Source organism: Microtus ochrogaster, chromosome 4 (assembly GCF_000317375.1).
Source record: "Microtus ochrogaster isolate Prairie Vole_2 chromosome 4, MicOch1.0, whole genome shotgun sequence".
NCBI classification, from domain to species: domain Eukaryota; kingdom Metazoa; phylum Chordata; class Mammalia; order Rodentia; family Cricetidae; genus Microtus; species Microtus ochrogaster.
Window position 1 is genome coordinate 31,796,358 of NC_022011.1, and position 16,442 is coordinate 31,812,799.

General features: G+C 45.2%; 2 protein-coding genes across 3 annotated transcripts in view; both read right to left on the minus strand.

The window, feature by feature from the left end:
- Nup133 (nucleoporin 133) overlaps positions 1-9,434 on the minus strand; it is a 45,940-nt gene extending 36,506 nt beyond the window's left edge. Inside the window, exons 1-5 of the mRNA XM_005345866.3 lie at positions 9,167-9,434; positions 7,082-7,200; positions 6,052-6,155; positions 3,543-3,650; positions 841-975 (exon numbers count right to left, since the gene is read on the minus strand). Coding sequence (XP_005345923.1) covers positions 841-975; positions 3,543-3,650; positions 6,052-6,155; positions 7,082-7,200; positions 9,167-9,345 — 645 coding nt within the window. The 5' untranslated portion in view covers positions 9,346-9,434. The remainder of the gene's footprint in view (positions 1-840; positions 976-3,542; positions 3,651-6,051; positions 6,156-7,081; positions 7,201-9,166) is intronic.
- A 4,421-nt stretch (positions 9,435-13,855) lies between these two features.
- Positions 13,856-16,442, minus strand: part of Abcb10 (ATP binding cassette subfamily B member 10) — a 37,011-nt gene continuing 34,424 nt past the window's right edge. The window contains exons 12-13 of one of the 2 annotated variants that reach the window (XM_005345867.3): positions 14,724-14,758; positions 13,856-14,562 (exon numbers count right to left, since the gene is read on the minus strand). In XM_005345867.3, the coding sequence (XP_005345924.2) occupies positions 14,331-14,562; positions 14,724-14,758 (267 nt within the window). In that variant the 3' untranslated portion in view covers positions 13,856-14,330. The remainder of the gene's footprint in view (positions 14,563-14,723; positions 14,759-16,442) is intronic. The other variant, XM_026778681.1, reaches the window with a different exon arrangement.

The following is a 16,442-nucleotide window of genomic DNA, read 5'->3' on the forward strand; positions in this document are numbered from 1 at the left end:
TTTTTTTTTTTTTTTTTTTTTTTTTTTTGGTTTTTTAAGACAGGGTTTCTCTGTGGCTTTGGAGACTGCCAAGCTTCTTTCTATTTATTTTTTTTTATTCTTTGTTTTTTTCTGAAATAGGGTTTCTATATGTAGCCCAGGCTGCCCTGGAACTCACAGATACCTGTCTGCCTCTGCCTCCTGAGTGCTGGGATTAAAGCTCTGCACCACCAGGGCTAGCTTGTCTAAGAGTCTTTTGTTTATTTGTTTTTTATTCTTTTTTTTTTAAGATTTATTTATTTATTATGTATACAACTTTCTGCCTCCATGTATACCCACACGCCAGAAGAGGGCACCAGAACTCATTACAGATGGTTTAGAGCCACCATGTGGTTGCTGGGAATTGAACTCAGGACCTCTGGGAGAGCAGACAGTGCTCTTAACCACTGAGCCATCTCTTCAGCCCCGTTTATTTGTTTTTTGAGACACGGTTTCTCTGTGTAGCTCTGGCTGTCCTGGAACGAGCTCTGTAGACCAAGCAGGCCTTGAACTCACAGAGATGAGTTCTCTGTGGGAATCACCTGCCTCTGCCTCCTGTGTGCTGGGATTAAAGGTGTGCACCACCACTGCCCGGCTTGTCCAAGAGTTTCTAACAGCTGCATTTATAAAGTGCTTAAAGGGAATGAACCAACAACCTACCGCCCCAATGAAAGGCCTTACCCGTGCTATTCACACCACAGCCCTCACCCTTGTCTCTTCCTTGCCTTTCTTTATGCCGCCCAGGCCCCTGTAGTGCTCAGAATCCACAACTGCAGGCTCAGCCCTCCCACCCAGTTCACACTACAGTTCTCTCCCACACACCTGCACTGCTGTCAGGAACCTGCACATCTTCTCTCCTCCCAGGTCCACACACGTCTCTGAGTAGGTGTCTTCCCTGGCGAGGCTGGGCCAATAGCGGATGGACCCCTCTTTGGTAGCAACCATGACAGCAACAGCCTTGAAATAAAACATAGTCATCAGCAACAATGAAAGAAGGCCCCAAAACCAGGTGCCCATGGCACTGGTGAAAACAAGACTTTCTTATTCTTTATATTAATTTTATTATTATTTTACATATTTATTTGTTTTAGAGAAGGGCTCACTATGTAGGCCTGGCTGGCCTCAAACTCATAGAAATAAGACAGTCTCTGCATTACAAGTACTGGGATTAAAGGTGTGTACAATTATGCCCATCAAAATTCTTTATTTTTAAGACTATGCAACCGGGTGCTGGAGATATGGTTCAGGCTGCTCTTCCAGACGTCCTGAGTTTAATTTCCAGCAATCACATCTACAATGAGACTTGGTATGTAACATGCCAGGACACTATAAACATAATAAATAAATCTATAAAAAATATTATGTAGCAGTAAAACCACCTTCACTTTTCTGTTCTGAACAGAACACATGTGACAGTGTGGCCACCCATCATCGGAGGAAAGAACAGTTCTGTCATTCCAAACCCCGAGAGCTGAGGTAAAGGAGAGTCAATTAAAGCTAGGCTATGAGCCGGGCGGTGGTGGCGCACGCCTTTAATCCCAGCACTCGGGAGGCAGAGGCAGGCGAATCTCTGTGAGTTCGAGACCAGCCTGGTCTACAGAGCTAGATCCAGGACAGGCTCCAAAGCCACAGAGAAACCCTGTCTCAAAAAACCAAAAAAAAAAAAAAAAAAAAAAAGCTAGGCTATGGACCCTATAGTAGTAGTGCACGCCTTTAATCCCAGAGGCATGCAGATCTCCATAAATTCAAGGGTGGCCTGGTCTACATGCTGAGTTCCTAGACAGTCAGAGCCGCATGGTGAGACCCTGCCTTTTTTTTTTTTTTTTTTTTTTGGTTTTTTTTGAGACAGGGTTTCTCTGTAGCTTTGGTGCCTGAGACCCTGTCTTAAAACAAATAAATGAATAAATAAAGAAGCTAAGGTATATACAAAAATGCCACAAGAAACTTAATAATATGTATATATTTCTCATTTCTTTAAGAGAAATTGCCAGGAATGGACTGTCGGGTCACACGGCATGTGTACCCTCACTTTATAAGAAACTGGGAGGCCGGGTGGTGGTGGCTCATACCTTTAATCCCAGCACTCGGGAAGCAGAGGCAGGCGGATCTCTGCGAGTTCGGGGCCAGCCTGGTCTACAGAGCGAGTTCCAGGACAGGAACCAAAGCCACAGAGAAACTCTGTCTCGAAAAATCAAATAAGTAAAATGCAAAAACAAAAAAACAAAACAAACCTAAAAACAACAGCAACAACAACAAAAAGAACCAAAAGCACGCACTCTTTTACATCCCAGCAGGAGTTTTAGCTGCTCCACCCACCACCCACCCGCCATGCCCCCACCCCTCACTCAGCACTGTCAGGCTCCACTGGTGCTGTCTACACTGCGCCAACGGCAAGGATGCTACACAGTGCTTCATGGCTTATCTGCCATGCTCACTCTCTCTCCAGAAAAAGTGTCTATTCAAGACCTTGTCCTGTTTTACTTTCATCTATATGTTTTATATGCATGAGTGTTGCCTGCAGGTACATACATGCATCGTGTACATATGCGGAACCTGTGGAAGTGAGGTCTCTGATTCCCTAGAACTGGAGTTACAGATTATTGTGAGATACCACGTGGCTGCTGGAAATTAAACTGGGGTCCTCTGCAGGAGCAGTTAAGCGCTCTTAACCTCGGCCTCTAGGATTGCTTGTTTCCTCATCAGACTTCGCTTTGGAGTTTTCTGTATACCGGATGTAAGTCCTCAGCTGGATTTGTGAGTGTATCCTCAGTCTGTACCTTGTTTTATTGTCTTAGTTCAGAAAAGGTATTGTTTGAGACAAGCTCTCATTAAAGCTCCAGGTGGCCTGGAATTTGATGTAGACCAGGCTGGCTTTGACCTAATAGAGATCCACCTGTCTCTGCCTCCCCAGTGTTGGGATTAAAGGTGTGCACTACCACACCAGGCTCTTGATCAGCTTTTTTTTTTTTTGGTTTTTCGAGACAGGGTTTCTCTGTGGCTTTGGAGCCTGTCCCGGAACTAGCTCTGTAGACCAGGCTGGTCTCGAACTCACAGAGATCCGCCTGCCTCTGCCTCCCGAGTGCTGGGATCAAAGGCGTGCACCATCATCGCCGACCTCTTTTTCAGCTTTTTAAAAAATATTTTAAAAAATTATGTGTATGTATGCATGTATGTATGTGTGTATGTATGTATGTGTGTATGTGTGTGTATGTATGTGTGTGTATGTATGTGTGTGTATGCATGTATGTGTGTATGTATGTGTATGTATGTATATGTGTGTATGTATGTATGTGTGTGTGTATGTATGTGTGTATGTATGTGTGTATGTATGTATGTGTGTATGTATGGGTGTATGTATGTATAAGAAAACATTGTTGGATCCTCTAGAACTGGAGTTACATACAGTCATGAGTCATCTAAAGAGGGTGCTAGGAACTGAACCCACTCCCTCTGCACGACTCGTATAGGCTCTTACCTACAAGGCCACCTCCCCAGCCCCCTCAATCAGCTTTTATGCCACCTACCTGAACAGAATGTACTTCACCTGAGGTTACAGCATAAGAGAGTGCTACCAGGTCAGCGCTCCAGGGGAAATCACTAGGGGGCAGCTGTAGTTCTTTGCAGACAGACAACTGCAAGACAAACACAAACAGAAAAACCTTCATATAAACCCAGTTTGTTCATTCTGACTTCTTTATTTCTTCTGTGTGTTTCCTAAGGATTAATTACTGGAATACTATTTTACAATATCCTTTCTTTCCACAACTCTTTTTGATTAGGTATAACAGAGTATCTTAAGAGACACAAAGTCAGGAATACACAGATGCTAAAATAGACTGCTATATGAACTTATCTGTGTACTCATGCTAGGCCAAGGGCTCTACTGGTTAGTAGTTCTCAACCTTCCTAATGATGCAATCCTTTAATACACTTCCTCATGCTGTGGTGACCCCAACCATAAAAGTATTTCGTTGCTACTTAATAACTATAATTTTGCTACAGTTATGAATATTAATACAAATAGCTGATATGCAGGATATCTGATATGTAACCCCTGTGGGGTTTGTAACCCATAAGTTGAGAACCACTTGGTTAGGGGAAGTGATCAGGTATTTTACAAAACTTTCTCAGCTGAGGTATAATTTATTTGACATTTAAAATTATTATGGCCAAAGAGAAATTGTACCAAGTTTCCTTGCAACCATTTCTTAGGCTTGTTGCTGAACATCCAACTCCCTCTGGTAACTCAGTATACCCTAAGAATTTTCCATCACGGCTACTTCGAACGATACATCCTTTCTAAGCAGCCGAGGGAGGACAGCAAGTCTGCAGACACTAAGCATTAGGAAGGAGCCCTAAGCTCTAGTGGAACCATGACCTACAAGGTAGTGACAGGAGCTGGAAGATGTACTTGAAAGAGGCTGCTGAGAGAGTATTACAGACTTCACTGATGGTCCCGATCTGGGAGAAGACAGCTCAAGGTTAACCTACACAGAACATCTCTGACTCCAACTCAGAAAAAAGCATGCTCAGTTCTTAGCTTAGGCAAACTGCCCACCACTGTGGTCCCTGAACATTCTTAAAGCTTCTAATTTTATTATATAGATTTTGGTTTAAAATTTGGTGGTCAAAAAGATAAGAAAGACAGAATGGCTCTCTGTGCAGGGGAGGTGCCTGTTGGTTTGAGTTTGGTTCCCCTCATCAAGGCTGGGCACGCTCAAGCCTGGCTGAGGATGGGTGCTAAGGTCTATATTTATTCTACATGGAAGGCCAACATTTTAATTCCTCCCTTATACCTTAAGCCATTCCTGTCCAAAGTTGATGTCAGTCAAAGGCATGGCCCCTCTTCTCCCCACCTACTAATCACCTTGGAGTTTAACACAGGAAGAGACAATAAGAGCTTGGAGGGAGAGCACACTGTGCTGATTTTCCAGGATTAGCTTTTGTTTTGTTTTTCCTTTTGAGACAGGGTCTATGTAGTCCTACCTGTCCTGAAACTCAGTATGTGGACTAGGTTGGCCTTGAACTCACAAAGATCTACCTGACCTGTGTCTGCCTCTCAAGTCTGGATCTAAAAGCATGCACCACATTGGGCTGTTTTGTTTAACTTTTTTAAAATGTATTTTATATGCATAAATGTTTTGCCTACATGTGTGAATGTGCACTACAGGTATGTCTGGATCCTACAGAGGACCTTTGGAACTGGACTTATAAATATTTGTAAGCTGCCATGTGGCTGCTAAAAACTCAATTTGGGTCTTCTGCAAGAGCAACAAGTACTCTCTCTAAACTACTGAGCCATCTCTATAACCCCTTTCCAGGGTCTTTAGAGGCAAAGAGGATAGTTACTGCAGGAGAGAGATGTATGGTCAGAGTGACTCACAGGACAGGAATCTACATTTCCAGCATGTCGGAATACATACCCATGTACACTCATGTACATGTACACACAGACACACACACTTTTCCCCCACCCCATGAGGCTTCCAAGGCTGAAAGTATCCCCTCAAACACGATGAAGGCTCCTCAACCCTATTGGACTTTGATTAAAATGCAGAAAGCATCAGCACAATGTGGCACATAACAAGGTGCAGGATGTGATAGTGGGTGAGGTGAGCTGGTCCTCCAGAAAATCCTCAACTGCAAGGAAGAGAATGCTGAGCACAGCAAGGTAGCTTGCAGACCCAGGAGAACACTGTGTGAGAAACCAGGCGCTGAGAGCAAGAGGGAAAAGGACAGACGATCCAGAGCCCATGAAGACAGTAACATCCCCAGCTCATGTTCATTTATTTGGCTGTGGTGGATCTTTTGAGAACAAAGAAACTAAAGACATCAACAACAGTAAATTATTAAAAGAAAAGTTTTGTTTTGTCTTTCCCCAAAAAACAAAATATGAATTCACAGTCAGTATTTCCCACTACAAATTCCGACCGCCTGCACAGATTGGCTAGCATCCTTCATGAGCTTTAAAGAATAGTGGTAAAGAACCAGCTGGGACCCCTTTTCTTCACTTGCTATCTGAAGAGCCATTACCTTAGTGACAGGTGACACAGCAATCTTCCAAACAAGGAGTTTCTCTTTGCACACCAGGCAAGCCCACCCACCTTCGTCTATGTGGACAGAGAGCTGATCATCAGCTGAGGAGAAATAAGTTGCACAATTAATGTCACACTAAGACTATGAAACGTTGCTCAGTCTTCTTAGGCCAACATCTACCATACTTATCACTGAAACAGAAAACGGAAGCACGCATACAATAACTCGAGGGCTAATCCTAAATATGTAGACTCTGTTGTGTGACTGGCTTTTTAAAATTCATTTTATATTATTAATATTTATGATAATTGTATGTGTATGTGCCTAAGTGTATATGCACACCATGTGAATACATGAGCCTGTGGGTGTTAGAAGGGTGGGTCAGATCCTCTAGAACTGGCGTTATAGGTTGTCATGTGTTGCCATGTGGGTGCTGGTAACCAAAGTCAGGTCCTACATGAGCAGGAAGTACTTTAAGCATAAAGACATCTTTCCAGCCCGATATTGAATGTGTGCTTCTGCTGTGTGTTTGGTGACAGATACGGGAGAGATGGTCCCTGTCACCCTCTCCCTACCCTCACTGCTGCCTTTCTAGGCTTCTGTCATTGGGCCTCCCAACTCCTGCACCACCCTTATGCCAGCAGTCTTTTAAAGGCACCTCAGTAAAAACCTAATAGCTCGTCACATGATCTGTGGGACACCACACAGTACCCAGAAATGGACTTTAAAACATTATTTAATCTAGCAGTCCAAGTAACTGTACCTTGGGTGGTTTTAAAGCTAAATTTCAATATCCGATCCTCTCAAAAGTTGTGGCTATCTGAAGGGGACTGAAATTTACACACAAAGAACTTGGACTCACTAATGACTGATGTGATTATGTCAGAATCATTCATTCAGCTTCACAAAGCTATGGCTCAATGACAGTGAAGTCGGCACGGTGCCTACTTCTCTGCCAGCCAAAACATCACTGCATTCGACCTGGTTAATGACTGACACTAGGGGCAAATGAAAAGACGACACCTACCCTCAGCAAGAGTCAGAGCTTCCATGATCTTAACAGGGAGAGATGAGCCAAACATTCTCACATCGTAGTTCACAGACTCCGATATGGAATGGTGAGGGAGCATCCGTGTCGGTGTTCCTCTAAAGAAAAGAGACCATGCGATGTTACTTATAACCTGAAATTTCCTACTAGCTTAGCTCTTACAAATCTGTACATAACAGATCTCTGATGAGGGGTAACGGTGAAAGATTCTAGCTTGTGTGCACTACGCAATTAACTATATTTTTTAATAGAACTTTAGGAAAACCTGGTATCTTAGTTTGCTTTCCATTGCTTTTTTAAAAAATATTTATTTATTATGTATACAATATTCTGTCTTGGAGCACCAGACCTCATTACAGATGCTTGTGAGCCACCATGTGGTTGCTGGGAATCAAACTCAGGACCTTCGGAAGAGCAGGCAGTGCTCTTAACCGCTGAGCCATCTCTCCAGCCCCCTCCATTGCTTGATATAGACCATGACCAAAAACAACTTGGGGAAGAGTTTATTTCATCTTATACTTCCAGGTTAACACTATAAGATGTTACCTGGCCATCACCAAGGGAAGTCACAGCAGTAACTAACACAGGGCAGAAACCTGGAGGAAGGAGCCATAGAAAGTGCTCTTTACTGGCTTGCTCAGTTTGCTTTCTTATACACTCCAGGGCCACCTGCCTAGGGATGGCTGGCACTGCCCAGAGTGGGCTGGGCCCTTTACATCAATCACCAAGCAAGAACACACCCCCCCATAGGCACTTCTTTTTTTTTTAATATTTATTTATTTATTTATTATGTATACAATATTCTGTCTGTGTGTAAGCCTGAAGGCCAGAAGAGGGCACCAGACCTCATTACAGATGGTTGTGAGCCACCATGTGGTTGCTGGGAATTGAACTCAGGACCTTTGGAAGAGCAGGCAATGCCCTTAACCACCGAGCCATCTCTCCAGCCCCCATAGGCACTTCTTAACTGAGCTTCCTTTTTCTCAGATGATTCTGCTTTGTACTGACAAAAAATAAATAAATAAGCAAGCAACATGCCTGGCTTCTGATCATAAGCTCAGTAACTAAGAGCACATGTCTACCTCGAAGACCAGTACTGTTAAGAACTCTTTTCAAAAGATAAAAGTCAAAGACAGGCATGGAGAGGAGGCAGAGACAGGCAGATCTCTGTAATGTTGATTTGTACATTTTAAACATTAAGTCTCAGATTCAGTATCTTTTGCTTTCATGTAGGAGAAATTCACTTAAAATTTATTTTACTTTTGATTGTGTGTGTGTTCACACACACCTAAGTTCAGGTGTCTAGAAACCAGAGGCTTGGAACCCTTGGAGCTGGAGTTACAGGCAGCTGTAAGCCATCTAACATGGGTGTTGGAAAGCAAGCTCAGATCCTCTTGGAAGAGTAGCAGGTACTCTTAAGCTCAGAGCCAATTTTTCATTCAAGATATTCACTTATGAAAGAGGAATAGAATAAATTAGTAAGGATGTTGAGACCCTGACATAAAGATAGAGCTGTTAAATAAAGTTATGGTAGCCAGACAAGCTAGCACATGCGGGAAATAGCAGTACTTGAGAACTGGAGAGAGAGGATTGAGCAAAAGCCACCCTGGGGTACAAAGAATGACTTGTTTCAAAGTGGGCAGGACACAGTTCTGGGCTGCACGTCTACACTAAATCACAAAAAGATTAGCTCAAACCAAAATGAGTTACCAAATGCCACAGCTCCTTGAAACTGGCCTGATTTTCTTTCCTGCCTTTGCCAATAAAGAAGTCACTTTTGCTTGAATCTTTACAATAATCTGAAGTATGTTTCTACCTTACAAAATCATTGCTTTGGTACTGCTCACAAGGTGCTTTCATTCTTTTCTCTAGCGCGAAGACTGAGTGAATTCATGAATCCAATAAGAAGTTAGCAGAGGGAGTGCAAAATGAGGGCCCCCATCGAAAATCGGCAATAATACCCAAGAGAGACTACTTCCCAACTCCGCGGCAGCTTCCCCCTGCTGCCCGGTTCCACCTGCCAGCTTGGGAGCCGAACTTGCTGGTCGCCGAAGCCTCACTTACCTAGAGCTCACCGAGCTGCGCCGGCCTACCGGCGAGAAGAGCACCGGCGAGCTAACTGCAGACCCCAGAGACAGACCCCTTCGGCTCGTTCTAGGCGTGGACGCCGGCCCGATTCCGACTAGCGGACCCCGGCGGGTCCCCGGCCCGGGGGTCCGCGGAGAGGAGACACCTGGAAACATGTCTGCAGGGAGCGTAGAGGAAACTCCACTCGCGGAAGAAAAATAAAGCAGGACCTCGCGCGCCAGGAGCTTGAACCCTAAGGGGGCGGGAAGACGCCTGCTGATGGCGTAACGGGGACGCTTGGCAATGATGCGCAATAGGGAGAAGACGGCGCGTGGCGATGATGGCAAAGCTTGGCGCCGAGCTGCAGGGCGGGGTCGGAACTGGAACGGCGTGTTGACGTCACGTCACGTACCGGGTGGCCAGCGATTTGGAGTCGGAGGGGCTAGGATCCTGCTGTGGGTTAGAGTCCGGAGCGCCCGGAGACATAGAGAAGAAGCCCGGTTCTCCGGCGCTCAGGCTGGAGCTGAGCTTCCGCGGGTAGCGCGGACCGGGGGAGGAGGAAGTCACCGTGCTGGCGTCTCGGTGTGCGGTGGCGCTTCTATAGCGTGTGATTCTTCATGTGCTCAGGAGAGCTTTTTCCACCCCAAGGTCGGTCGCAGCCTTGGCCTTCGTCCGAATGTCTGGGCTTTTCTTTGGTCCCCAGCTCTTGCTTCCCAATCGCATTTTGCAGTTTGTTGGGTTTGGCCTACTACCCGAGGCATGAAGATGCCCCTCGCCCCCACCCCGAGACGGGCTCACTCTCACTCCCCCACCCCCGTAGTCTCAGGGCCCTGTAGAAGTCCTATAGCAGGCATACACGCAGCTCTATGTTAGTCTCCTGCATCTGATTTGGAGGGCCGGGGTTCATATAGGGGGTGTGTCTTTTCCACCTGCTCCCACACTACCAGCCAACGAACTAACGTGAGGTCGAGGCTGCACTAGAGTTTGTAAATACCCAGGGCTGATAACCGCCCAGGGGTTACTTGCTGAACTCCTTCGTGAGGTCCTCTGTGACTTAACTTCCGGTGACCTTTCCCCTTTTCACCACTTCCCACTTGGATTCAACATTCTATGAATTAAAGTCTCAATGCCTTTGCGCAAGTTCCTTCTGGATTGCCTGCCCTTCCTGGCAGGCCTCCACCCGCGTCAAATTTACCACTGCAATCTCTCGAAACCTTCCTTAGATCAGGGATGACCTTCCTTCTCCCTGCATGAATAGATAATATATACTTCTGAACTGACTAACAGCTTTGTGTTCGCAGTGGCCTCTCAAGTAATTTCATTTTTGGTATTTTTGATGTCTGAGAGAAAGTCTCATGTAGCCCAAAATGGCTTTGAATAACTAACTCCTGGTCCTGCAGAGATTACAGGTGCGTGCCACCACACCTGACTCAAGTAGCTGCTTCTAAAAGCCTTTCGGGGTGGGGGGGGGTGTTGAGACACCCACTCACAAAGATCCACCTGCCTGTGTCTCCCACGTGCTAGGATTACAGGGGTGCACTACTACAGCCAGCTATTTCTAAATATCTTTGAGAGGGTGGCTTTCTTACCTTCGAGTCCACTGTAACAAGTACACAGTAGACTTTCACAGCAGCTTTGCTGAAATAGGGGAATGGTTAAACACTGGTGCAGTAAATCTTAGGTGGGGAGTACAGGGTGCCAGTTCATATTCCCCAAGATTGCATTTGTTCTATGGGGAGTTACCGTGTATCTTCTCCCATCTGAGAGAAAGTAATGGGTTTGTCTTGTTTTATAGCTGCCTCAGAGTTCTTGTAGGGCCCAGAACATTTTGTCTGTTTCTATTTTACTGGGAGGGGTGTGCAATAGGAGGTAGAGAGGGTAGTGTCTGAAGATGTTTGGTGGATGTACCGCTTTATTCTTGTACCTGTAGGACCAGGAGTTGTTCACAGCCAACTGGGGCTACATGAGACCTTGTCTCAAAAACCAAAAAAAATCAAAGCGTAGTTACTTGAGAAACCACTGTGGATGTGAAGTTGTTAAGTAGATCAGAAGCTTGGGTTTGCTAACCACGCCTTGTATAAACTTCTGCAGGAGCTGGAATGACTTGCTAGCACCCGTGAGCTGGAACATTCCCTGTGTGGAGATGTTGGAGTAGTGAGGATTAGGTAATACAGGTATGACTACATTTATGGCTATGAAAACAAAGAGACAAAAGCCCAGAAAAAGTAAGCAAGCTGAAGGAAAATTGTATTCTTCAAGAAAATCATTGCTGGGTGTGATGGCGCACACCTTTAATCCCAGCACTTGGGAGGCAGAGGCAGGTGGATCTCTGTGAGTTCAGGCCAGCCTGGTCTACATAGTGAGTTCTAGGACAGCCAAAACTACATCATTAAACTGTGCTCAAGCAAACAAACAGACAAATAAGGGCATATGTGTGGGGAACTGGCAAGATGCTTCAGTGGTTAGGAGCGAATACTTTGCAGAGCATCGACGTTCAGCTCCCAGCACCATACACAAATCACCTGTACCTAACTCCAGAGAGACCAATGCCCTCTTCTGGCTTCTCTGAGCACAGTCTTCTCCGACAACCCCTGAGGTTGTCCCTCTGACCTGCCGTGATGTTTGCCCAGCCAGGATGGACTGAATCCCTCAGGGACAGCAAGGGAACGTCTCTCCCTTAAGTTGCCCCTGTCATGGTGTTTCATTACAGCAGTGGGACACTAAGACAAGTGACAAACCAATTCAGAACCTGCCGGAGCTGCTTCCTTCCCTGGGGGAATGGGACCTAAGTGTTTGTCTACCTCGTGGGACTGTCACTGCACCCAATGGAATGTGTTCACAGGCTGAAACCAAAGAGCTCCAAACACCTTGCTGGCCACAGCACTTTGCCAGATTTCTTTCTACTGATTTCTGCCTGCCTAACCCCTCCAAACTAGAGCTCTCTGAAGGCAGATACTGCTGGATCTCTCCTCACGGCCACAGCACTGTTCTGGTGCTGGGGCAGGGAATACTTAGTCATGGAACTGGGGTAGCTGCTCTGTGAGCGTTCTGTACGCTCACAAACAGCAGACAAGCTAGGACATTAAGAGTCTGATGAGGAAAGGCATGGAACTTGCAGTCACCACGCTGTATTTGGCATGTTAGATTAAAAAGTTCTTTGACTCTCCATAGCAAATTCTATTAAGAAACTGAGTATGTACAAAATGTTAAAAGAACGGACAGACATGAGCCTGAGGGTGTGGCTATAACTGAGTGGCGTGTGTGAGGCCTTTGGTTCCGTCTCAGCATAACAGGCACACTAAATTCACTATAAATTTTAATCTGATATAAAATGTTAAAGACAAACATATTGAGAAATAAAATGTGATGACTGAATTCAGTGTTTTAAATACATCCATGGAGCGAAGGGGTTTCCGCCAGCCCGATTTGCAGCTGTTCTGTCTTCTGAGAACCATCCTTCCTGCTAAATAATGTGATGTGGGATATATAACACATGAATGATGGGATACGACTGTCACAGATGTGTGGGTTACTAACTCAAAGGCCACTGCAGTCACTCAGGGAACCCATCTTACTCAAGTTTCCAAACAACATAAACTGTGAAGTCTGTGCTTTTCATGAAGTTTCTTCCAGTATGGCCAGAGGCAAATGCACATGGCAGCTGTGTCCATCCACATCTCAGTGTAGCCATGCTGCAGCTCTCTACAGCAGCAGAAAAAAGGCCACTTCCTCTTGACGCAACGTCCAACTAATAGCACTGATATCAAAAAAATGTGGCCAATCTGTAAGAACAGAGACACTGTAGGTGGGCGAAAGGCTACTCATCTCCTTTTAGGGGGCAGTGCCACGTTAATGTTCCATGCACCCCACAGAGTAGGACTTTCAACCTCTTCAAATGTCTTTGAAATAATGTCTCACGTCCTGGCTGGTTTCAAACTCACTACTGTAATATAGGGTTTGGTCTCCCAGCTGCCAGGATTAGGGGTGTGAGCCACGATGCTAATTTTTTCTTTTTAAACCAGAACAGCTGTTTCTTGACTGTTAGCCTCTTCAAGATGAACTGGATGCTGTAACAGCTACCTCTCGGCTTTAGACTGCTCCTTCACAGAACCCATGTCTGAATATTCGAGAAACAATTTTCAGGCTCCTCATTTGCCACAGCAGCAGGACAACATGCATCTTATGGTGATGCTTCCCAAAAGACGATGCTCCTTTTGTCATTGTGCTTCTGCTGCTGAGGCAAAAGAGCCACCATAGTAAAGGCTGAAAATTATATTATTCTGATTCAGCCTTATTAGTGAAAATTTAAAATATTAAATTATATCTGAGAATTACATATTTAAAACAGGCATTTTCCCCCAAAGATACATGCTTCAATGAATGTAAAACTGATTACTATTCACTTCTGTGGCAATTCCTGGCTATTGGTACCCTGCTTTTCAAAGGGAGTCATAAAATAAGGAGGTGAATAAAAAAATAGAGGCTTTCCTGTTTACAGAATGGGACTTCTTCCTTTGGCAAAATGCATCAGGCCCTCACATGCCCCAGTGCAGCGCACCGCACATCCGGACAGTTGCAGCCTACTGCATCCAGAGCTCTGTCCGCTGAGATGTGGGGGGGGGGGTCAGACAAGGCAAGCTCTCCTCCAGTGGCCCCAGGTAGGAGCCCAGTGACTAGCAACCTAGCTTCAAGTCCGCACGTCTTTAGTTTATAGTTCCCTTTTTAAAGCCGCCACCTGACAACAGCTTGACTCTGGCAGCAGGCAAAGGAAATGACATGCTGTGCCAAGCTAGCAAACATCCCAAGACCTGCGGCAACCTCTGGGATTCAGACATTCAGAAAGTTACAACTTTAAAACTGAATAAGGTCAGAGAGGATAGGTACATGTTAAAACAATATTTTACATTCTTTGTGAAAATAGGCATGTCTCAAATCAATGAAGTATGATCCACAGGTTTCATACAGTCCTAAGCTCTGTTTTCTCCAATGCTGCTTGGTTTTAAGTCTCTCAGACAACCCACCAGTACCTACGGCTTTGTTTTTGTTTGTTTTCAGACAGGGTCTTACTATGTACGTGATGAAGTCTTCACCATCTTTCTGCTCCAGTTTACTGATAGCTGGGATTATAGGCTGATTCTGTGGCAGCTCCAGGGACTCTCCATTATACTGACATAAAACTCTGTTTGTTCATTAGTTTTCTGTAAAGCCCATTGGGCTTCAAAAGCAGCTCTTCATGTGTCCCATGTTCACTGATTTTTCCTTGGTCAAGGACAGCAACAAAATTGGCATTCTTAATGGTGGACAAACGGTGGGCTATGATCAACACTGTCCTTCCTTCCATCAGCCTGTCAAGTGCTTCCTGTACCAGATACTCGTTCTCAGCATCAAGGGCACTGCGACAGACAAGGTCACAAGAGGAAGCAGAGAGGTCAGAGCTGCACACATTACTGAGATACTCCCACCTGGACACACACATCACTAGAGACACCCTCCAACAGGGATCCACATATTAGACACTCTAACCTGATTACACACAGCATGGAGATACCCTCACCTGGTCGCCTCATCAAGGAGAAGAATTTTGGGGTTCTAAAGAAGGAAAAAGAAAAATGATTTATTAGCAAACACAGCTCTGGGCAGTGGCGGGTGAGAAGGCTCAGTAAGGAAAGGCACTTAACCACCAACCCTGACAGCCTGAATTTATCTCCAGATCCCACATCATTAGAAGGAGAGAACTGACTCCCACAGGTTGTTGGCTGACTTTTGTGTATCCTTGACCCCAAGAAAAATAAATAGAATAAAAACATTTAAGGCTAACTATTATAGTTTAAAAGACTGAAAGAGGGGATGGAGATATGGCTCAGTGGTTAAGCTCTGTTGATCTTCCAAAGAACCCTGGTTTAATTCCCAGCACCCACATGGCAGCTTCTGTATCCCCAGGCCCAGAGAATCTGATGCCTTCTACTGGCTTCCTGGGATGCTGGGCACAGGTGTGGTGCACAGACACACATGCAGGCAAAACACTCATATACATTAAAAAAAAAAAAAGAAGGAGGAGGAGGAAGAGGAGGAGGAGGAGGAGGAGGAGGAGGAGGAGAGTTCTGACCTACACGGTAGCATTGCTGCCCCTGGCAAACAAAGGACTGTCAAGCAGACACAAAGGGTCTGTGTGAGGCCACCCACATGAAATGCCTGGGCAGGCACCAGGACAAAAGGCTGATGTGGAGGCTGACAGGAAAAAGAGAGTGGCAGAGGGAGGGCTGTGTTGAGTGACAGAAACATGGTAAAGGATGAATCAGGTCAGTGCACCAACGCCCACAGAACTGTATTTAAATGGGAAATAACTAAATAATAATAATAATAATATAGCCAGGTGATGGTAGCACATGCCTTTATTCCCAGCATTCGGGAGGCAGAGGTAGGCAGATCTGTGAGTTCAAGGCCAGCCTGATCTACAGAGTGAGTTCAAGGACAGCCAGAGCTGCTGTTACACAGAGAAACCCTGTCTTGAAAAAAAATAAAATAAAATAAAAACAAGGAAAAAATCTTAGTAAAGAGAACCTACTCCTAAGCATCTGTGTGAGTGTGTGATGTAGGTGATCCCATCAAGCTGAAGCCACAGTCACTGAAATCACTAGATGGAACTGGCGTAAAGCACTGTTACTTGCTTATCAGCCAGGAAACAATTGGAAACCAGCAAGTTCACTCTTCGCTACCTCCACATCCTTCCACTACCTTATTTAAGAAGAGCAAACTAATGCATAATGCAGAAAAATCAAAACTGAACCAATATGTACACCAATTTCTAGTTTTTTTCCTAGAACAAAAATCTGTAAGAAATTAAATGTGTCGACAAAAGGCAGCCTCCATGTTCAAACATCACAAAACCTTCAAATCAACCGAGGCACAGACATTACTCATTGCTTAAGCAGCAAGAGAGGGAAGTTCTCAATAACACACAGGGAATTCCAACATTTCTGAGTGCTGTGAGAAAAAGCAGAGATGTGTACTGCTGGTTCCATTGTCCAGAAAGGCAAATGTAGACAAAGTGTTCCACAGCACAGCATTCTGGGTAGAAGGAGAGTTAGCCAGGCTGTATGGACAAATGTGCACGACGAGGTACATTTAAACAGGTATACTATGGAATCATGCTTCCATGAAGCCATAGAAATCACCTGCATAGGCCGGGCGATGGTGGCGCACGCCTTTAATCCCAGCACTCGGGAGGCAGAGGCAGGCGGATCTCTGTGAGTTCGAGACCAGCCTGGTCTAC